Source organism: Oryzias latipes, chromosome 9 (assembly GCF_053564925.1).
Source record: "Oryzias latipes strain Hd-rR chromosome 9, Olatipes_Hd-rR_3.1".
Lineage (NCBI taxonomy): Eukaryota > Metazoa > Chordata > Actinopteri > Beloniformes > Adrianichthyidae > Oryzias > Oryzias latipes.
Window position 1 is genome coordinate 3,624,442 of NC_136245.1, and position 22,702 is coordinate 3,647,143.

A 22,702-nucleotide genomic window follows, 5' to 3' on the forward strand; every position below is an offset into this window, starting at 1 on the left:
TTGGATGGCTTTGTTTTGATTTCTCAAAGCAGAGAAGCAGAGTTTTCCGACAGCAGTGTCCGTCACATGAAGCTGTGGTTGGGGAGCAGATGGAGATCCTTTATAAAGATAGGTGAGGTTGAGGGAAACAGCATCAAAAACAACCGAAAAATCCTTCACAGAAACAGGGATCTGGTAGAACTGAAGAAATTCGATGTAAGTGTAAAGTTGACTTTGTTGATTGAATAATTGACTAACTAGTCTGATATTATTATCAAACCACTGTTGAATAAAGATAGTTTTGTTTTTACAAAGAATATATCTATTGTTCCAAATGTAAAACCTGTGAGGAGAAAAATGATGTTTATAAATCATGGACCAAGCAAGTAACATCTGTTTATGAAATGAAGACAGTTTGATGGGCACTTTGTCGGGCTTGTAGGAGCAGAGCAGTAAAAAGTCGAGACCACCAACCTGGGAGAAAATATAATTGGGAATGAAGTTCCACAGAGAGTTCGGATTTTTCAAAAACTTTCTAATCCAATTGATTTTAAAAGTCATATTTAAGGTACTGAAATCCAGAAAGTTCAGACCCCCACTAGTGTAATCATTCATTAGAACAGATTTCCTTATATGATGAGTTCGGTTTGTCCAGACAAAGTCGCATAGCAGTTTATCAACAGTTTTGCTAACGATGTTACTGACATAAAGAGACTGAGCGGCATAAATGACTCTGGAGAGCCCTTCAGCCTTGGAGAGGAGAATTCCACCTTTAATGGAAAGGTCACGTAAGAGCCAGAGGTTAAACCTCTTTTTCATTTTATCAATAATTGGAAAAAAGTTAGTATTACCTCTATCATTTTCAGTTTTTGATATTATTATACCAAGATACGTGACTGATGTCTTCTGTCATCTGCACTTAGATAAGAGTAATCGAGTATGTCCAAAACTAAACGAATGTTGTTTGTGATTTGTCTGTTGGGTAAAAAACCTGATTGTGATTCATCTATTACTGAGTTAAGAACAGATTCAATTATTTTAGCAAAAACTAAAGCTAAAATTTTGTAATCATTATTAAGAAGACAGATGGGTCTCCAATTATCAATATAGAGTAAATCTTTGTGAGGTTTTGGGATAAGGGTAATAAGTCCTTGGGTCATACTCCAGGGTAGGGTGTCATTAGAAATACATTCGTTGTAAACTTCCAGTAAAAAGGGCGCCATCTGCTGGTAGAATAAAGTATAAAATTCAGAAGTGAATCCATCAGTTCCTGGAGATTTATTTGGTTTTAACATCTTGATGCAGTCACAGACTTCTCAAAGACTTACTGGATCATCACAAAGTTCTTTCTCAGAGTCTTTAATTGTTCTGGTACTGTTTAAAGAATTCAGAAAGATCTCAGCTTCTATTTCAGAATATTGTGATGAATACAGATTCTTATAAAATGATGAACAATAGTTGGAGATTATTTTAGCATCACTACAATTTATGTCATTAATTTTTAACTCGTTAATAGTGTTTATTTGTCTTTGATGCTTCTCCATTTAAAAAAAATAAGAGGAGTTTTGTTCTCCTTAAGCCATTGTTTTCTGGATCTAATGAAGGCTCCTTCTGCTTTTCTTTTATAAACTTGATCCAAGTCTTCCTGTAGTTTGATCATTTGTAGTTTCTGCTCATCTGACAAGCTGTCTGGAGGTTTTTGTGATAGTACTGAGATGCCTGTGATTAAGTCATGCTCTTGTTGCTTTCTTAGTTTAGCTAAATTGCCACCAAATGTTCTTAAAAACTTGGCTGATTCATATTTAAACAACTCCCAATTAACTGAGAAAGAGTTCTCCAATTTGGCTTTATTAAAAAATGTTGAAAGAAGATCGTTAATTTTTGTTTGCACTCCTGTAATTTTGAGCAGCGAGTTGTTTAATTTCCAATAATGAGATTTACTGACATTTTGTGAGGGACACATAACAATATCTATACGGACAGCTTGATGGTCACTAAGTGGACACGGTAAGACATTGACTGAAATATCCTTATCTTGTAAATCACTAGAAATTAACCAAAAGTCTAATGGAGAGAGGGCTGTTCTAGATTTATTACTCCATGTAAAAGATGGTATATTAGGATGTTTGAGTCTCCAGATATCGACCAGTTTAAACTGTTCCATAAAAGATTCGAAAAATATATTTTTGCGATTATGATTCGAGGGTGGCATCCGATCAATTTGAGGGTTTGAAGTCATATTAAAATCTCCCCCCACAATAATTGCAGAGTTTGGAAATTTCTGAAGCCATTTTTTCAATGTACTCTCAATTATAAGAAATAGTTGTTTATTTTCTGTGTTCGAGTTGTAGCCGTATATTTTGAAAATAATTATGATATTATTATTGTAATCAATAACTTGCCCAACAAAGTGACCTTTAGCATCAGATTCTGTATGCAGAACATTCCCGTTAAATTTATGTTTTAGGGTTAAAACTCCTGCTGATTTTTCAGAGTGATGAGAAAACCATGAATCATTCCCCCACTGTGTTTTCCAGAAATTTACATCAGAACAAACAGAATGAGATTCCTGACAAAATAAAAGATCTGCATTCAGCTGCTTAAGAAATAAAAATATATCTTTTCGTTTGATATTACTTCTCAACCCCCTGGCGTTGAGGGAAACCATAGACAATGAAATATTTAGAACAAGAAAAAGTACTCTCAAACACTAAGAAAAGAAACGTATTCTCTGAGCTTAACCTGCACATTAGTAAATGTGTCAAACACAATAGCTCAACAATATTTTGTGAATACTGAAGGTATTCAAAACATTCCCGAAAGAGGAAAAACTGAACTAAGCCCACATCAGAATATTCAGGTTTTGTGTTTCCAAGTGGGCCTCGGTAAGTTAGAAGTTCAGTCAGATCCATCCTGTTTCAGTTTTTAGTGAGTTGGCAACAATGTCAGAGACATAACCACCAGTGACCTGATCACTTGACTTCTTGACCGTTGATGAAGGCTCTGCTGCCCACAAAGTAAGCTCGTTTTCCCTCCTCTCTGGCTTTTTGGATTAGGGGCCACACTTTCAGCCGGGCTTCTCTGACAGCTGTGGAAAGATCCTCGTGTTGCTTGGATTGGGTTTCCCAAGGCGATGCGTAACATCAATGGCAGAAAAAACCTGCTGCAAGTCTTCTACAACGATGCTCTGACATATCTCAGTGACCTTGGCTTTCACATCTTCATCAGGGCTTTCAGTGACACCAAAGAGTTTCAAGTTCCACCTCCTTGAATATGACTCCAGTTCCAGAACCTGGGCCTGAAGAGCTGCCACGGTTTTTTCTTCATTCTTCAAACGTTGGTCAACATCTTTCAAAGACTTTTGCGTGTCTTTTATTTCGTTGCATGCAAATTCTAAGCTTCTCCTTATGCCTTCAATCTTCAGCGTGTTTTCATCTATCTTCTTTGAGTTGTCATTTATTAGCCTTTCCAATGAATCTGCACGCATTTCCAATGAGTCGGCTCGCTTGTTTATCAGCTCAGATAAAACAGCAATGACTTCATTTGAATCAGAAGAGCTTTGTCCAGCTGCCAGCAAAGCTTTTTTTGCAGCTGGGGGCCTACTTGGAGTTTTAGGAAGAAGAGGAGGGAAAAGCTTCCATGTCCGTTGGTCTCTTCCAGAAAAATTTTGAGCTGTTTTCTTGGTCTTTTGGATGAAATGTCTGATAACTTTTGCAGGAGCTCAGAAGGTACGTACCTACGCAGACGTCATCTTGGCCGTCCCTCGTCTATTTCTGAAGTGTTCCAGCGGCCAGACCGGGAATGACCGAATACCCCCCCCAGCCTTTTTATTGACCATCTGATTGGCTGACTCAAGTGATTCCACATCCTGATTGGCTGAACACACCAGTTTTGGGTAGTCTGCATCAAACATTCCAGGAGAGCTGGAACCAGGCTAGATTGAGGTTCTAAAAGGACCAGCTTGGCCAGCCCTGCAGTAGACAATCTGTTCTATTGTTGGTCAGAACTAATTGCAGCTTTTCTGGTTAGTTTATTTTAAAAAAGTCACTCTCCTTGTCTTTGCAAACACAGTTAAATCGACCGTCAGTGGAGGGATACGTTTTTTTTCTTTCCATTCAAGAAAAGTTTAGAGTCAATTTGAATGACTGCACTACAAAACCCAAATAATTTACTTTGAACTTTTTGGCAACCCCAAGAAGAATGAAGAGCAGGCCGTTCCTGCTTCTGTCAGAGTTTGTCCTGAAGGCACATGGTACTTAAAAGGTTTAATGAGAATCGGATGCAGTCATGCTCATGCTTGTTCATCCACGGGCCATGAGCATAATATAACATCCTTTATTAATGGAAGCTGGAAGGATCCTGTGGGTGGGGGGTGCAGTTCAAGAAGAAAGATTTCAGCACAGTTTCTTAGTTGATTCCGTCACTGGACCTTTTATTTTTTTATCAGTAAGAATAAAAACCAAAGCAGTATTAATTAGATTCAGAGAAAAATTATTATAGCAATAAAAGATGTGACAATATGTGTAAGAAAGAAAGTCACAGCATTAATGGTTGTTAAATTTAGGTTTTATTAATTTGAATGGTGCATTGAAATGACCTCAGTCAAACAAATACAAGCTCATAAGGCAATAATACCAAAACAGCAGATATAAGGTCACAACAAAAGTATAAATAAGTGACATAAAAAAAGCAATATAAAGCAAAAGACACTTCCCTGCTGATTTCTCAATAAATGAAAGAGATCAGACCAAAGCTGCATTCACACCGAATGACACAGCGACGTCTAGTTTCAATGTTGAGTCAACCAGGGAGGTGCTGTCAAGAAAGGTAGCATCACCCGCCACCATAAAAGACGTCCACTAATCTGTTCCATAAATAAAGTTTTTTGTACGATTTAAATCATTTGAACTATTTTTGTCTGTATTTTGCATATTTCCTGTAGAATAACAGCATAGGCTGCAAGGTGAGGCAGCACTGAGCTCTGCCTCACGACACATTGCTCAACTTCTGCAAACTGGATGATTGTGTAGATATTTATTGCTTTATTCAAATGTTTCGATACATTGTAGACATTTTAATTACATGTCCTCACTTTCCATGTAACATTTCACGTTTGTCTGTTGTTTATTTAGTGCTTGGAACTGACTTAAAGCCGCACTGAAAAGACACAAAGTGAGGAAGTCAGTTGTTCTGCCTCAATGTAAAGGGTGTACGTGTTCTACGGTGGATGTTAATAAAGTCCAACAGGTATTCTTGTTATTTTATGTTTTGCTTTGAATGACTGTATGTCATATCATTAAAGTGTCTCAAAGTTAGACTTTGAATCAAAACGAGTATGGATGCATGGCGGCTGGGTAGTTTGGTTGGTAAGGTGACAGACTACCACGCAGAAAATCTGGATTCGAGTCCCCTCCCCCTGGAGGGGAATGAACAATGATACTGGGGCAATTACCATATTGCGAGCAATTAACATCCCCCAGTGAGGGCCCTTAGGCAAGACCCTTAACTCTACTGCCTTCCGTGCGCAGTTTGGCTGCAGCTCACCGCTCCCCCAAAAGAAGAGAATAAACTGATATAATAAAATAAATAACATAGCATAAGTCTGGGTTTGACGTTGGAGGATTTTGCTGAAAGTGGACCCTCAGCAGGGTTCAAATGGCTACACTGTTCTCCACCAGCTTCGGATCCAGATAGGTGTATGGCAGCTCCAGATCCCTGTTTCTTTTCTGGATTTCTTTGCTTAGTTTCTTGAGTTCTCGCTGGAACACGGTGACCTTGTGGTTGGGAAAGTCCTCAATGAAATGATCCTCTACAAACTCATGAAGGTATTGCTGTGGAGAAAACAGACATTTTCAGTCACACATTTCTATCAGGAGCATTAAGAAAACTAGATCTGCACAAATGTTTTAGAGATAAACACATGTTAGATTGTTGGAATTAAATCCCAAAGTCTCTTCAGCAGAACATGGTGGTACAGGAGTGTCACCACGGTAACAATGATTGAAGTCATCAGGGTTCAGAGAATAAAGATGCTGTCAAAACCCCTGTTCTCTTACCGCGTCAGAGGCCTCCATACTGAGCAACCAGACGGTAGCCATAATGTTTACTGTAGTCTGAACATCCGGTAGAGTGGACAGGAAGCTGGCTTCATCTGCTTTACCCTTCTGGGTTGGAGGGGGTTCCTGCATGGTGGAGGGGCCATTGGGCATCCAGCCATAAAGGTCATACTTCAGGGAAGAAATGTTTGAATCAGTAGTGACAATGATTTATTGCAAGAAATAGGACATTTTAATGGGTAAAGAAAAGACTTCTCCATTATTCTATTAAATATTTAAGTTAAACAAACAGACTCACCTGTCCAGTGTTCACAGCAGCATGCTGTGCAGAGCAGGTGAACATCACCATGGTAACAAACTTGACCAGCTCAGCCACAGTGGTAAACTTCTGTGGGATTCCTGAGGATTAGGAGGGAAACATTTTCACTTACAGCGGTTAAGATGAGATCAACCATTATCTGATGTTCCTGGAATGTATTTATCTCCAACTTTATAAAATTCACCCACCGGTCTCACTGCGTCTCAGAAAGCCATTTTCAAAGATCTCCTGAATCCAGTTCTGCAGCTCAGCATCATTCTGGACCATGCCATCGTTCTTGTAGTAGAAGCTGAGGATGTCGTGAACAAACCTTGGAGAAGAACACAAACCAAACCAAACACCTTTACTTAAATTTTGTGTTGAGTTATTTAAGTTGTATTTCAGTTATGTCCAGTGTCAGGTCAATGCAACAGTGGCGAGACTTTAAGACTTAGCAGTGTCTTAAAACATAATTTATAGCAAATGTATTGAAAAAAGCGATTTGACCAAGGCCCAGAAGAAAAGCTAAGTGATTAATGAATGCAAAGGCAGAACAAAATCACAATTTCTTGGCTGAGGACAGTCATTAAGATCCAACAGAAACAACTGATGGAGGGAAGAAATAAAGAAACTTTGAGTCCTGAATGATCAAGTAGACACAAGATTGATATACTTGAGAAATTAGTGGACAACTTCGACAGGCTGGCGACCTGTCCAGGATGTCCCCTGTCTCCACCTACAAGTGGCCAGGATAGGCTCCAGCAGCCCCATGACTCCAAAATGGTCACAACGGAAGAAGAGAAATGACTGCATTAATGAATGAATGAATGAGTGGACAACTTGGATCAACACTCCAAAATCAATTGCTTGGTAACCAAATGTGCATGCAACTAATGCCAACAATGATGAAGAGGAGAGGAGCTCTGCTGACCAGTAGGTGAAGGCTTTTCTCAAGCGTAAAGGCATTTCTCAGGATTCTCCCAGAAGAAGGGAGTGGAATAAATCCACAACACAATAACACAAACTAGTTTTATTGAAGCATGGAGTAAAACTAAAGGGAAGTCACATCTACATGAATAGCCATCTCATGAGTTGTGTTTACGTGACAAATGCATAATCCTTATAGGCTCCTTGCATGCAGCCAGCCAGACAAATAGAAATGAGACAGAAAGGAGTTTGAGTGAACATTCAAGAACCCGCCTGATGCGTGTGGTGTAGGAATACTGTATGGTAGCATCACTCATTCAACATGAGTGTGTCCATCTTCCAAAAGCCTCACAAATATACAAAATACATTTACCAGACGCATGACAATCGTACATTACATTTTTATGACTTCTCTTGAGATGCCCGTACGGGTATAAGGGAATCTGTGCTCCTTTTAAGAGGCTGCCATTCCTCGCTACAAACTTCTTTGGGTCTGGACAACCCAAAAACCCGGGAGACACGTACGGGTCAGTGGTGGTACATATGACTATAGCTAAAGTAAAAATTAAAGCATAGAAACTACCAACCTGTGCATGATGTTCCACAGCTTCAGCCCATCGTCCCTGTAGTAGAAGTTGGGCACATCTTCCAGGCCGCGATCAGCGATGTCATCAGGTATGCAGAGGGATCTGTAGGTCATGGAGGAGACACTCCTGTCCAAGAGGGTCAGTATGCCTTTTCCACCAGATGCTGTGTACTAAACAGGCAATTAAAGCAAATTTAGAGACTTCAGATGATCCACAAATACTGAAGAAATCTTCTGAAGTTCCCTCACCAGGGTAACAGTTCCAATCTTTGAGATGAGCAAGTTTCGAGCCAAGAAATTGATCTGCAAGGTGTAGCGTGTGTGACGGATAAGGAGCTGAAAGGGAGACAGAGTGGTGAAGACCCAGAAAGAGTACATCAACATTGTGACGGATCAGCTTCAGGTACCTTGAAGACAGGGTGAACTCTGGGAAGGTTGCGCTGCAGAGAAACCGCAAACACCTCAGCCAGCAGGTGAGTGCGCAGCAGGTGAAAGTTGAGCTCATGCAGGTTGAAGTCTGCGCTCTTCACATACGTCTTTGCCAACAGCCAGTCATACTCTGAATCCGTGGGGAAGAAGATGGGGTTGTCCTTTCCTGGTTTCTGTTTTAGCTGCAGAGAAATCAACAAGTGTCATGTGATGATTAAATCCATGGAGGATCTGACTCCTGGTCCTGTCAGAGAAGTCTCAGGTTATCTTCACAACAAAGATGTCGGACATCAGTCTGGTTTCATTCTCATCCATTTATTTTTGGAACTTTTTGTTGACTAAACGCAGAGTCCACAGACTCTATGAAAAACACAGGACAGACCTGTCTCATTTGACCAGTTTGTTTGGTATTTTTCTGTCCTGGTTTTTGCTGCCTTGACCCAACAGATGACAGCATAGTGAAAAGGTAAAGCTCAGCAGGATAACCCTTGTACAAAATCCTGTACTCCAAAATACATCAATCTACTTAGGAAATAAAGGAGACTTTAGCCAATGTGTTCAGTGGACTATTACACAATATAGGCAAATGCTAAGGCCGCTGCAGATAGCGCCACAAATTGAAAGAGCCAGACTGTAAAAAAAAGGAATCCAGAAAATCCTATTGTATTATTTCCAATGACTTGTTTTTTCTTTTGTTATCACTCTCTTTCTCCATGAGTGGTCATTCATTCCTTCATGATGCTTGTAGTGATAGGGGTTGTCTTTGGAAAAAACTGGTCATTTTTACCTTTGTATGGGGTGTTTTCTTTTTCTTGTCCTCTTAGTGCTGTAGCTACTAACTTATTTGTTTGTCTCACAGAAGATGTCCATGCTTTTATGCATTCCTTGTCCTGTCTGACCTCAGGTGGTTAGAAGGTCAGCTTACTGAATCTGGTTCTTCTGTAGGTTTTTATCTGTCCTTTTAAACAGTGTTATGAGTGTAAAATGCACCCCAAACTCAGTGTTTTCTGTTAGACATTATTACAGGCCCTTATTTTAACACAGTTCTGAAAATATGGCCTAATTGGAATGATCTAGACTAAATTAGATAGATGTAAGGTGAAATGTTTGAAACTTATTTATTTTAAAAATGTCTTTAGTTTTGTGTAGTACGTTGAGACTTACTGGTGACATTTGAATCAAATGAATAGAAACGAGGTGAATTGGATTCTGACAAACTTCTCAAGGTTTTTTAGGCTTTAGGCTTAAAATAAGGAACCAGTAATAAGGATGACTAGAACTTTGCCTGCTGGTGTGTTCTTGACTCTTTGTGAGGAAATACTTCCTGAAGCTTCTACTCACCTGAATGGCAATTGGCATCATCTCATTGTACTTGTTCTTGTGGAACAAAACCAACGGAGCAGCTAGAAACTGCTTCCTCCCATTTATGGTGTTTGTTTCCACCCCATCCAGAATGTTGTAGTCGGACAGATAGATGTTTCCTTTCTGTCGTGAATGGGAAGAGGAGGTTGATTTTAGCACTACGTTCATGTAGAAACCAGAGAAGAATCTGTCTGCTGCGTGTCAGGAGCTTGTTACCTTCATTTCAGTCCTCAGAGTAAGCCAAGACTTGCCAAAGATCATGTTCGAGGGGACAGGAAACTTTGATGGGAGAGTTTTGCAGCGTCGGATCATCATCGGGTTCACTCCATTTAGAAACTGGTAGCCAAAGAAGGCGTCCTCCCTCCAGTGCTTCATGACGTAATCTGACAAAACAAATCTGTTTCACACAGCTGTCTCAGCAGAAAAGCTCTTTCTTTGTATAACAAAGAAAATTCTTTTGGATAAAAAAGTTTGCAGTTGTGTTTCACTCTTTCAATATGTGTTTTACTCAGTAGTAATAACAACAAAATAGCAATAATGATGAAAAAATGATCTCGTTCAAGTCTTGGTAAAATTTTCTTTAACTGGGATTATTTTGTTGCTGTAACTTTTTCTTGAATAAAATATGTTTCCTGGAAAATTAAACATTTTTTCCTATAAATATGTTGTTTTGTTGGAGTAAAAAAAGGTTTATTTTACACTGGGACATTCAAAGATGTTCTTGCCACATGCTGAAGGGAAGGTATTGTGCACACAACGAAACCTTTGGAAAACATGGATCGTTCATTTCTTCTTTTTTTCTTTTGTTTTTGAATGAATGACAGTACCAGATGTAGAGGTCACGTGACTTTTGTACAGCTTTTCGATGTCGCTCATGCTGTTCCACTTGTCTATACAACGAGACAACGCCTTCAAACCCAGCTTTGCCAGCCTGCAGAGCAAGAACAGCACAGTCATTTCCTGAGCTCAAAGTCACTCTGACATGTCCAACCATCAGGAAACAGACACCTACGCTGCCACTGCTGTGAAGCTGAACTCCAGGTCCCTTGTGAAGGGGTAGCGGTCATCCAGGGGCAGAGACATCAGGGTATTTGCCTTCATGCAGAGGGGAGTTCCCTCTTTGTAAACGGCCCACCTGAGCAGAACAGAACAGTAGAGAGCAGAGGGAGCCAACTGTGAGCAGTTCTGATCCCAGTGGGACCTGGACACGTCCAACAGACTGCTTCAGTGTGATCTCTTCAGTTTTAAAGGTTACATTTGACGGCAATTTTGATAGACAATATTGGGCTTTTGTGTGCCCATGAGAGCTATGGATGCACGTGTTGTTCTTGTGGAGTTTTGTTGTGCCAGTTTTGGGCCACCGGTTTATTCCTGGGTTAGATGTTGTATGGTGATGCGATGTAAAGGAGATCTGAGGTGTTTGACTGACTGGAGTTGACTGGATCTCTCAAGAAGATCCACACAGACAACTCTGGTCTTTCGGATTTGTTAATGCCACCCAATCTCTTACTGGAGGCTTAGAGGAGGGGGCTCTGGTCTGTTTCTGGGACATAATATTAACATAGTGGGGTGACTGGGCCTGTGGGATCTGTACCCTGCAACACCTCTGCTAAATTCACCTAGGTGAGGAGCCTGGTGCTTTAAGCTTTAGGAAAAGTCTGGAAGTTTGTTCCAAACTGCCCTACTTTCCTGCAAGACATTTCCTCAGGGTGTATTGGGAGAGAGTCAGCCTAGGGGACACCTTGGAATTGGACTACTGGGCAATGGAAGCTACTGCAAGGGTTGTGGTACATGTCTACACTCCATCTCGACACCACTTTCTACACATAGTAGTCCATCCAAACTGCCGCTCACCAAGTTATAATTGCTTCTGAGTGTATTTTTCAGTATCTGCACACTAAATTCCATTACACAACATACACACACAAACTCATACAAAAACACAAGGAGGATGGTCACCAACAACCACTCAGTAGTACATGTTGAAAAAGCTTTTATTTGGAAGATGGCAACAATCAAATCAGTGTTGTCTCTATGCCCCGGCTTCAGGCCACATTATTCCGTTGTGTTCTGATGTAACCAGAAGGTGTCCAGATAAGACTGAGTGCAAGAGAAGAGGAAAATAAGTATCACCTGTCCTGTCTACATGTGACTGTGTTTGTAAAGACTTAAGTTTTATGTGTAAAGATACGATCCGGTTCCGGGTTACACGGCAGGACGCGTGGCGTGCCTCTCAATACAACTATCTTCAAATTACTTAAAAGGTTGATTTTCAAAAAAGAGAGCTGACCATGCCCCCGAAAAAACCCCAGGAATACGAAGACAAGTAATTCATCTTTGTCATGTGCTTTATCGATATCTTATGATTTTTAATTCTGTCTGATAAAAACTGGGAACCGGATATTGATAAATCATGTAATAAAATGGTTACAGTATAATCGGGGTGGGATTATATAAGTTCGCTTCCTCCCACTCCCTTTCAAGCAATATTTATTAATATGTCTAATTATCCTAAGTTTGATTAGTTACTGTTTGAATGTATAACTGATGTTTATATTGCCGTTGTGTATTATTTCTACTTAATTGCTTGAAATAAACCATTTCAAATCAAATCAAATCAAATACACCGTCTTATTCTTAACACCTCCAAGCATACCGCTGGATACTTGGAAGAGAATGTTCCTAAATCACTTACTTAGTCAGCTGACAAACGACTGCAGGAGAGGAAAAAAACTCTTCTTCTATATTTTCCAAAGACACAAGGTCAGTGGCTGTTTTACACACTTCCAGATCAAGGTACTACTATGAAAGATGGCATGAAGGCTTTGAAAGCTCACTTCAAACGTAGGCGGAATGACTTTGCCGAGCACCGTTTTCAGAAAATGTGCCCAAGCTCCGACTGAATCCAACTTGCAGTATGTAGTCACTTTAAGAGATTGAGCTGCAACATGTGGCTTTGATGATAAGCAGGATGAAATGATTGGGAACCAACTACTTGAACATGTATCTGACGCTGCACAAAGCCGTTACTATGGCGACTCAAGAAGAAGCAGCTACGGAGCAAGCCAGGTCATTTTCAACTTTCACCCTGATGGTTCCTGTTGTGGCTGTTCAGAAGAGACCAACAGTTGACTGGAGACAGTTTCAAAAGGTACCCCAAAAGACAACACCTGCCCCTGCTGTCTGCAATTCTACTTCTGCTTCAACTTATGATAAACATCTTACAAACAGCCTGAAATGCCTGAGTGCTGCGGCTAGCTGTCAGACAGAGCTGTCAGAAGGCGGGTTATGTTGCCTGTGTATGCTGCTTAACACAGACTCGCTCTGTTAATGCTGTGCAAATAGTGAAGGTCCAAATCCTGTTTTAAAGTAATTCTGACTCATCTGACAGACATCTCACAGTTACCATTACAACTGCTTCTATCTCAGCACCCATCCAGTTTACTGTGGACTCTGGTTTATCTATTTTTATTATATATCCAGATTTGGGTATGAAAGAAATTTTTCTAAGTGATGCTATGCAGTCTCCAGATGTTACATACTCTCGCTCTCCTATAACTCTAGCATATCTTCCTGTCACAGTGGCACATGATTATGATGTTACTTTTCACTGTGGGCTCTGGTACCACCTTGCTAGGCATCAATCTCATCACAGGACTGAGACTGTGTTTTACCAGGACTAATGTTGAGGATGCCTGCCCACATTCACAGTCTCCACCTTCTTTATCTTTTCCACTTGTGTCCCTCTCATTCACACACATATACTTGAACCAGCGCAGTGGGCTTGTGAAAGAGTGTCCGCCCTGTGACTGGAAGGTCGTGAGTTCAAATCCAGACAGAGTCATCCCTGCTTGACACTCAGTATTAAGGGGTTGGATTGGGTGGTTAAGCCACCAAATGGTTCCCGAGCACGGCTGTGTCTGCAGCTCACTGCTCCGCCAGGAGATGGGTGAAATGCGGAGAACAAATTTCGCACACATAGGTGTGTGACAGATAATGGGACCCCATCTTGCTGCAACTATCCTTCATTCCTCTCCTTTCTCTAGCTTTTCCTCCACCTGTTTCCAGCTCTTGTTGCAAATCACAACATCGTCTGTAAACATCAAAACATCACAGTGATTCCTGTCTAACCTCCTCTGTCAGCCTGTCTATCACCATTGCAAACAGGAAGGGGCTCAGAGATGATCCATGATGTAATCCCACCTCTACCTTTAACTCCTCTGTCACCCCTACAGCACTCCATACCCCTGTCCTGTAGCCCTCGTAAATATCCTGCACTACTCTAACATACTTTTCTGTCACTCCAGACTTTTTCATACATTACCACAGTACAGCTTTCTCTGACCTTCTTTATCAACATCCTTAAAAAAAATATTGCATCTATAGTGCTCTTTCTTGGCATGAAACCATACTGCTGCTCACAAATGTTCACTTCTGCTCTTATTCTAGCTTCAACTTTCCATAACTTCATTGGATGGGTCATCAGCTTTAGCCCTCTGTTGTTTCCACAACTCTCCCATGTTCTTAAAAATGGACACCATCACGTTTCTCTTCCATTCCTCAAGCATATTCTCACCACCTAACATCCTGTTGAACAACCCAGTCAAAAACTCCACAGCCATCTCTCCTAGACACTTACATCCTTCCACAGGTATCTCATCAGGACCAAGTGTCTTTCCACTCATCATCCTCTCCAATGAACCCTCACTCCATCCTTAATAATTTTTGTTACTTCCTGCTCCACAACAGTTGCATCTTCTATTCTTTGTTCTTTCTGATTTTCTTAATTCCTTAACTCTTCAAAGTATTCTTTCCATCTTTACACTAATAATATGTGTCAATACATTATCATCCCTATCCTTAATCCCCCTAACCTCCTTCATGTCTTTCCCATGTCGGTCTCTCTAATCTGTATCGGGCACACTCTGCCTCTTTACTACCCAACCTAGCATACAAGTCATCATAAGCCCTTTGTGTAGCCTTTGATACCTCCACTTTCACCTTACGCTGCTGTCTACTCTCCTCAGTCCTTTCAGTGCCCCATTTTTTCTTAGTTAGTATACGCTCCTGCACCTCCTCATTCTACCTTCAAGTCTCCATATCAACTTTCTTCCCTGATGACACACCAAGTACACTCCCACTTGCCTCCCTGATCAAATTAGCTGCAGTTATCCAGTCATCTGGAAGTATCTCCTGACCACCCAGAGCCTGTTTCAACTGCTTCTTAAAAGTCATGCAACTGTCTTTCTTTTTCAGCTTCCACCAGTTTGTCCTCTTCTCTTCCTTTTCACTTTTCTTTCTCCATATTCTTCATTACCAGAGTCCTCCTACACACCACCATCCTCTACTGTCTGGAAACACTCTCATGTTCCTCTACTTTGCCGTCACTGATCTCCTTCACATTACACCCTCTACACATGATGTAATCTATCTGTGTGCTTCTACCTCCACTCTTATAGGTCACCCTATGTTCCTGCCTCTTCTCAAAGAATGTGTTCACTACAGTCATATCTATTTTTTTGCAAATCAACCACCATCTTCTATGTTTCTTCCCTGGATACAAAACCTGCCCATCACCTCTGTTTCCTGCACCAACAGGTCCATTAAAATCACTTCTAGGGATGCTCATCATCAATAAAGTCCAACCAGAATTTTTCCTTCTCCTCCATGTCACATCTCACCAGTAAGGCATACCCACTAACAACAAACATCACACCTTCGATTTCTATCTTCAGACTCATCACTCCATCTGACTCTCTTTTTACCTCCACAATATTCCTAACAAACTCCTTTAAGATAACTCCTATTCCATTTCTCTTCTCATCTCCACCATGATAGAACAATTTAAACCCTGCTCATAAACTTCTGGCTTTGCTACATTTCTACCTGGTCTTTTCCTATGAATGTACCTTCCTCTTCTCTTTTTTCAACCAACTGTAGTCCAATTTCCAACGGCACCTTATCGGTGAACAGCACTGATGGCGATCATTGTTTACCCAGGCCTCGACTGGTCCGGTATGGATATGTTTGGTCTCATTTGCCTTTATAGCTAAACAAAGACTCCATGTTGGATGCCTTTTCTAAAACAACCCTCTGTATTTATCCAGACTTGGGACCGGCACAATGAGACCTTCATTTTTGTGATGAGCATAAAATTATCATAAAGTATCAAAAACATTTCAATACTAGAATGGTTGAAACAACTCAAAGCACGGATGAGTTAGAACACCATGAATAAATTAACTAAAAACTAGTCAGAGTTAAGATCATGATGGAGCATCACCATAAAGAACATCTTTAAGATCTGAACTCTGACCTGTAGAGATTCTTCTGATTCTTCAGCTCATTCCTCCGCGTCTTGATCACCTGAGGGTTCGTCTCCTGGAAGTCCAGCACAGCTGAGAGGAGAGAAGAAAAGCCCAGAAGCAGGTCAGATCATTCTGGAGGACAGCATGTGGACAGCAAAGTACATGTGAGAGGAACAGACCTGCCCCCTCCCTGAAGAAGTGCTTCTTGTTTCCTTTTAACCAATGGTAGATGGGAAACACGTAGAGCTTTCCATTAGAAGACCTCACCTCCACTTTTGCAGGGAGCCAACTGTCTTTGATTACAAGCCCACGTTTTTCAAGATGGATCAGCAGCAGCTCTCCGAGGTCTGCAGAGCAGGTCACAGTGAAGGTGGACGCCTGGATTTAGGAGAAAACGCTTTCAGAACATCATCCCAAGTAACTGAAGTCAGCTGAATGAAGCTGCATCTCCAATGGATTCACTTCTTTTTTTATTTTATTTTATTGTCACTCATGCTTCAGATCACCATGCTGTACTTGTGTGTGTGTGTATGTTTAGCTCTCACAGAGCCTATTTTATAAGTGCATACAGGTCACTAATGTCTGAAGATGAACAACCCAAGAAAGGCAGAAACTCAGGAGTGGTATACACAGTTAATTTGTAGACATTCAGGAAGGTTTGTATTTCAGAGAACTAAGGATGAAGAGCTACAGTATGTTGATCTGGGTGCATTGAGAGAAAAACCCAGCCAACAGTCCAAAGGGTTCATCCAAACAGAGTTATATGGAGAAGGTCAGAACAGTCAGTAAATCTTCAGGTAACTCAAGGTCCAAAAATAGAAAAATAGATTTAGGAACAGAAAGGTAACACAACATGACATAATCTGGTCTACAACAAACTAGCAGAGAATCAGAAAGTATCAGATGAGAATGTGCAGCTCAGAACAAGAGAGGGTAATGAAGCTGATGAAGAGGGAGCAGAGTGTGGCAACAGATCAGATTAAAAGAGAAAAAAATATGTTAAAATAACAGAGGATGAAATGACAATAAAAATAAATGGGTATAAATAAAACTCTTGATCCACACTGCATATACCTAAAAGTTGTGTGCCAAGCGCCATAGAACCAAAAGTTTTGATTTTTTTTAAAACATCGTTGATAACTGGGAAATACAAATAGCAAGAACAATAATCCGTTACTCAAAATAGTAGCCAAACACAATTCACCATCAGACACCATAGCAAAGAACATTCCTAAACACCCACGATTTTTCAAAACAGGACAAACGACCCAACAGTTTAAAGAAAGACAACTCCAGCATCTTTTACCCTGACACATAAATAAAACAATGAATGGTAAAAAATAAAAATCACAATTAAAAAGACGCCAGAAAGCCTCTCACACTCAAAACATGAAAAACTGTCTCTCTAAGGTCACAAAAAGGGCAGGAGCCAGAAACCCTGGGGTTCAAAACTGAGATAAAATAGATTATTGTTAAAAAATGATGTAAGATCTTCCACTGGAGGTCACTATTTCTCTTCCTCAGAGGAGCGTGGTTATGAACTCTCCAATGCAGTCCACCCCCCACACCCCTCAGCAGTTTCTAAGTCCATGCACTGGGAAGTTGGTTCTGCAACTTAGTTCTGTCAAAAGGTTCACACAGTTATTGTACAAGGTCCTCCTGTTTGCACAGTGAAGAGTCAGGCCATTGGGATTGAAGGGACGAAGCAGAAGAAGAAGAGACCAGATTGAAACAGCTGCTGGAAGTCTGGCAGCACAGTAGATCACAACAGATTTCTCGTCCCTTCTTTTATCATTTTAATTCATATTTTTCACGGCTTTGTCTTGTTTTACTTGTTCAGCAATAATTACCCACAAGCCTCTGTCTTCTCTATTTGGATCTTCCAGAAGCCTCATTCTTTACACTATTGGTTATTTGCAGCAGTGCAGTAGCAGGTGTGGCTCATATGATCAATACTTACATCCCCTCTATGGAAGAAAAACTTGTTTCTTCCCAGCTTCCCATGTTGGCTGCTCCCCCGTTTACCCACCAGAGTGATGTACACATCATCCTTGGTGCCAGCATAGGCCATGTCCTGGGTGTAAACAGTCACTTGATACTCTGCCTTCATGTTTCCCCTCAGCGCAGCAATCCTGACTGAAAGAAAGCCATTAAGAAAACACCAAAACCAGGTCAACAAAGCCCCCTTCATGGTAGCTGGATCAGGCAGCAACTGAGATGCTTTTTGCTCCATCCTTTGAGTGGTTTATAAGGACCCCATGATGCGTAGAAATCCCGCCCTGCTGTGTCTGTTGGTAGTGTGCTACTCTGTTGTTGAACTACGAAAGTGTCATGTATGAAACAAATGATCATAACCAAGGCCTTGTGATAACTCCTCGTGGTCAGAAATGTGGTGTAGGGGTTGATACCAGCACAGGTGGCTCTATAAATCACAGGCTGTGGTTAGACCAGCTGTATGGTCAGATTACAATTCTGAGCAATCATTTAAAAAGTAAAAGCACACACATGTGATCCTCAGCACGGGGCTGATACAAAAACACTTTCATCAGTCCAAATGAGAAGTCAGAGTGGTGAGCTGTGCAGAAACAACAGGTTCATATCTGCACAGTCCACAGTTTATCTCACAGTCCTTGAAGAGAGAATAGACGAATCATGTTATGGTTTATAGAGCTGTGGTTAAACGTCCTGTCCTGGGGAAAAAGGTAGAACACAAAGTTATGCGAAGAACAAATAACCTGTGTGTGCAATAGCTGTGTATTGTGTGTTTGGATGAGTTGTGAGTTTACAAACAGTTACTACATTTGGCGAGTGCAAAGGCTCTTATTTATATTTATGTTGTGTCCAAATTCCTACTCTAACCCCACAACTACTATAAAAGTATATAGTTGCTGCACTATATAGTCAAAACCAAAACGTAGGTGAAAGAAGAAACTGTTTCTTTTTTTCCGCTTATACCTTTGAGCTTTGAAAAAGTTAAATGTTTCTGTTTGACGACGCAAATAGTTGCTCTGTGAAATAATTACACTTATATGTATCAATGTAACCCTTGTGCTATCTTGTGGGGTCCAGATGACCCGATCCTTACATTGACGTGTTCTCCCTTCCATGACAAAGGTGGACAAAGATGGAGAGGGTTTCATGTAATCCATGGAGACCAGTGAAGATCACAAATCATTGAAGAAAAAAGGTTCAGAGCACTGTCTAGTGGGGTCTACAGCAGTGTTTTTCAACCAGTGTGTTCCCACGGCACACTAGTGAACAAAACAATGAAGCTCTGAGACGCTCTTATGTCTGGCGTTCGGCGGCTGTTTGCACTACATCTCCCATGATGCAAGTGACAGCTTCACAGCGCACAATGAGTCTTCCTTGTTAAACACCTTGAAACAACAACGAACACACATCAAACAGTTTTTAAATATTTAATTACATCTTTTAGAAAAAAACAGCTGCAGCTTCCAGCTTCTTCTGCCACAATTTTCACAAAAATGCATGTGAGATTGTGGAGGGGCTGTAGATCAATACAGACTGTGAGTTTCTCCTTTTTGTTTTTAATTTTTGGATGCTGGTGCGCCACGGGTTTTTTTCAAGGTTAAAGTGTGCCGTGGCTCAAAAAAGGTTAAAAACAGGTCTAGGATAGCAAAAGGGTTGATAAATTTTAGACCTGAAAGACCACATTAGTTATATTCTGTTCCAACTATAAAGCCAGATGTCTTCTACCGCTCATCCAGAACCGGGTTCTGTACTGTACGGTTCTGTACACGGGGGCAGCAGTCTAAGCGAAGAAGCCCAGACTTCCCTTCTCCCGGCCACTTCCTCCAGCTCCTCTGGGGGACCTTGAGGTGTCTTCAGGTCAGCTGAGGGGCATAGTCTCTTCAGCGTGTCCTGGGTCTTTCCCGGGCCCTCTGCCCAGTGGGACATGCCCAGAACACCTCCCCAGCGAGACGTCCAAGGGGCGTCCGGACCAGATGCTTGAGTCACCTTAACTGGCTCCTCACAACGTGGAGGACCAGTGTCTCTACTCTGAGGTCTCTCCAGGTGACCGAGCTTCTCTCCTAATCTCTATAGGATGGCCCGGTCAGTGCATGACAGTCAAACTTGTGGATGTTCCACTTTGCCAGTTCTTTTTTCTAGGAAATGTCCATAGCTCTTACTCATCCTGGTCTTCATTCATCCAGACACAAATGTAACCACAGTGAAATCTACTGTATTGCAAGTAATTTATAAACCTTTTACTCAGTACATTTTCAGTAATTAGTGTTTTGCGGCAGATTTAAAAGCCCAACATGTAATTGTTGAAAGCAGTGAGACCATGAGGTTTTACCTGATAACTATCAGATCTGATTTTATGATTGCTTTCATGTTATTTTTACGTTTTCTTTCAGTTACTAATTCAACCCTCCTCCTTTATCCGGGTTTGGGACCGGCAGAGTGCTTGTAGAAAGACACTCTGGCGGAGTTACTTTTTTTGTGTGGGAAGCCGGAGCACCCGGAGAAAAACCCACTAATGAATGGAAGAGCTCGCTAATTTAAAACTATGATGTGTTTGCAGTTTTTTTACATCATTGTCTTAATTTTTGTCTTGTTTGGATTAGTTTAATTTTTAGCTGACCTGTCACTATAATGCAGAAGTACAATGTACTATGTTGGCGAGCTCATTTCCATTCTGTTTATAATATAGTCTATAATTTCTGTTGTTATTACTTTTTTCAGTCACTAATTTTGATGTATTAATTTATTTCAAGCATTGTAGTCAAAGCAATAAAGAAATTACACATTTATCAAATTCATTACAGAAATGTTGAAATGCATTTAAAAAGACCAAAAATGAAACAAAACAAAAAAGTCACTTAAATCACATTTGCTTAATTAAATATAGAGATAATCTATAATCATCTAAGATTAAGAAGGTGACTATATGGCAGTTTCCCCGGCCGGTTGGCTGCCTCGGTCCCGTCGAGGCCTGACCAGAGCTCTTCTAGGGCCGGCGTTTGGGGGTGGGGGCCTGGGCTTGCTCCGGGGGGGGCCGGCGCTTTCTGGCTCCTCTCCCTCTGTGTGGGGTGGGTGGTGCTGGGCCTGGGGTGTCGGCGCCTCCGGGGGTGGGGCCCCTGGGCTGGGTGGGCCTGGCCCCCTTGCTGGGGGGGGGGGGGGGCGGGGGACAGCTGTTTGACCACCGGGGGACAGTCTACCAGCTGTCCCCAATTTACCCCCTTCCTCATATAACCTCATAATAGGGTGAGGGGGTGGGGGGATTAGCCTGCGATGAGCCTTGGGGGGGGGGGGTTTACTAGGCAGTGGCCCCCCCTCCTATGGTTGCCGTATGGAGTGGTCCCCCCCTCTTTCGGTTTTATTTGCACCTTAGACATGTAGGGCCCTTGGTAGGGGGGGTGCTTGGACATCACTGCCAGCAAGCAGCAGATGTCCTCCTAGCACCCTACCCGCCAATTTTAACCGCACCTTAGACATTTAGGGCCCCTTGGTGGGGAGGGTGAGGGGACATCACTGTGAGTAATCAGGAGATGTCCCCTTAGTGCCCTACCCGCCAATTTTAACTGCACCCCCCTTAGTACACACACCCCTCCCCCCTCAATATATACATCCCAACATAAACACACACACATGCACACACACACCCTCTTAAACACACATATACGCACACACATTTTGCAAGGAAGGTGGGACCTAGGACCATCTGTCCCCTGCCTCTTCCCTGGTGGGGGGTACGGGCCCCTTTGCAGCGGCGGCCGTGTCCCCGGGGTGCCGGCTTCCTGGGCCCGGCGGTGCTCTCTCCGCGCGGTGGGGGGGTTCACATTACATCTGAGCCGGGGGTGTTGGTGTCCCTGGGGGGTGGGTTCTGGTCCTTGCTCCTGAGCGCTGGGCCCCGCCTAACTTCCAACTGTGGCCGAGCCTGGTCGGGCCATATTTACAACACCCCTTGTGGGCCCTCTTTTTTCCCCGGGGTTCCCCCCTCCTGGGCGGGGGCGGCGGGCCCCTGCCTTGCTCCTCCCTGGACCAACCGTGGGCCGGGCGGATGGCTGCCTGGAGTGCGGGGCGGGTCTCCCTTGGGGGGTCCTGGCTCGTACCTGGGGTTGGGGCGGGGGGATGCCCGGAACTCCTGGGTGGTGGTGGGGTGCTCGTCTGGGGCTGTGGGCGTCCCTCTCCGGTGGGGCCCTGCGTTGGGCTCTCCCGGCGCGGCGGGGGGGCTGTTCTCCTGGTTGGGCTGGGGCGGCGCTCTCTTTCCCTCTGTGCCTCCCTGCTCTCTGGCTCTGGGGGGCCTTGCGGCGGTCCTGCTGGCCCTGGCCTGGGTGGCGGGCTTGGTCGCCCGGGCGGCGGTTGTTCCCTGCCGGTTTCCGTGTGGCGTGGGGGGGATTCCGGCTGCCGCTGCTGCTGCGGTGGGGGTCTTGGGGTGGGGATGGCTGGGCGCTCTCCTTCCTTCTTTACACATTCCACCATCCATATTAGAAGAACATGAGCACTCACCTGAGCACGGGTGTTGGCTCACCTTTGCACTGGCGGTTTGCGTGACTGAATGACTGAAATGTTTCACACTAGTTGGTTTTAAGGCATAAGTATGCGTGTGAGCACTATCTGTTTTGTGTACATGTCGACAGATGGACATTTTTGCAACTAGCAGGTGTGTTTGACACTTGGGTGTGTGTGTGGACAGGCTCCGCCCTTTTTGTACTGCATTTGAGCCTTACCATGGTGATTAACAACCAGTAAACTTGTTGCTCTCTTGTCTTATCCCCCTTCCCCTCCT

General features: G+C 42.5%; 1 protein-coding gene across 1 annotated transcript; it reads right to left on the reverse strand.

Moving 5' to 3' along the window:
• Window positions 1-5,194: 5,194 nt before the first annotated feature.
• On the reverse strand, window positions 5,195-18,236 carry LOC110014464 (polyunsaturated fatty acid lipoxygenase ALOX8-like). Its single transcript, XM_023958629.2, has 14 exons — window positions 17,906-18,236; window positions 16,125-16,323; window positions 15,954-16,035; window positions 10,650-10,772; window positions 10,465-10,568; window positions 9,854-10,020; window positions 9,617-9,760; window positions 8,254-8,457; window positions 8,096-8,182; window positions 7,848-8,017; window positions 6,543-6,664; window positions 6,334-6,434; window positions 6,036-6,206; window positions 5,195-5,810 (listed from the first exon to the last, which is right to left on the reverse strand). Exons 1-14 carry the CDS (start codon window positions 18,176-18,178, stop codon window positions 5,631-5,633), a joined length of 2,127 nt encoding a protein of 708 aa, XP_023814397.2. The 5' UTR covers window positions 18,179-18,236; the 3' UTR covers window positions 5,195-5,630.
• Window positions 18,237-22,702: the final 4,466 nt, after the last annotated feature.

What these genes read in the sequence shown, in the direction of transcription:
- LOC110014464 (XM_023958629.2), bottom strand. Translation starts at nt 18,178, where the DNA reads ATGGAGCAAAAAGCATCTCAGTTGCTGCCTGATCCAGCTACCATGAAG. An exon ending in CTTCTTCAGGGAGGGGGCAG is followed by an intron (nt 16,036 to 16,124) that starts GTCTGTTCCTCT and finishes CTCTCCTCTCAG; the next exon opens with CTGTGCTGGACTTCCAGGAG. An exon ending in CTGTGGAACATCATGCACAG is followed by an intron (nt 6,665 to 7,847) that starts GTTGGTAGTTTC and finishes TTCTTCTCCAAG; the next exon opens with GTTTGTTCACGACATCCTCA.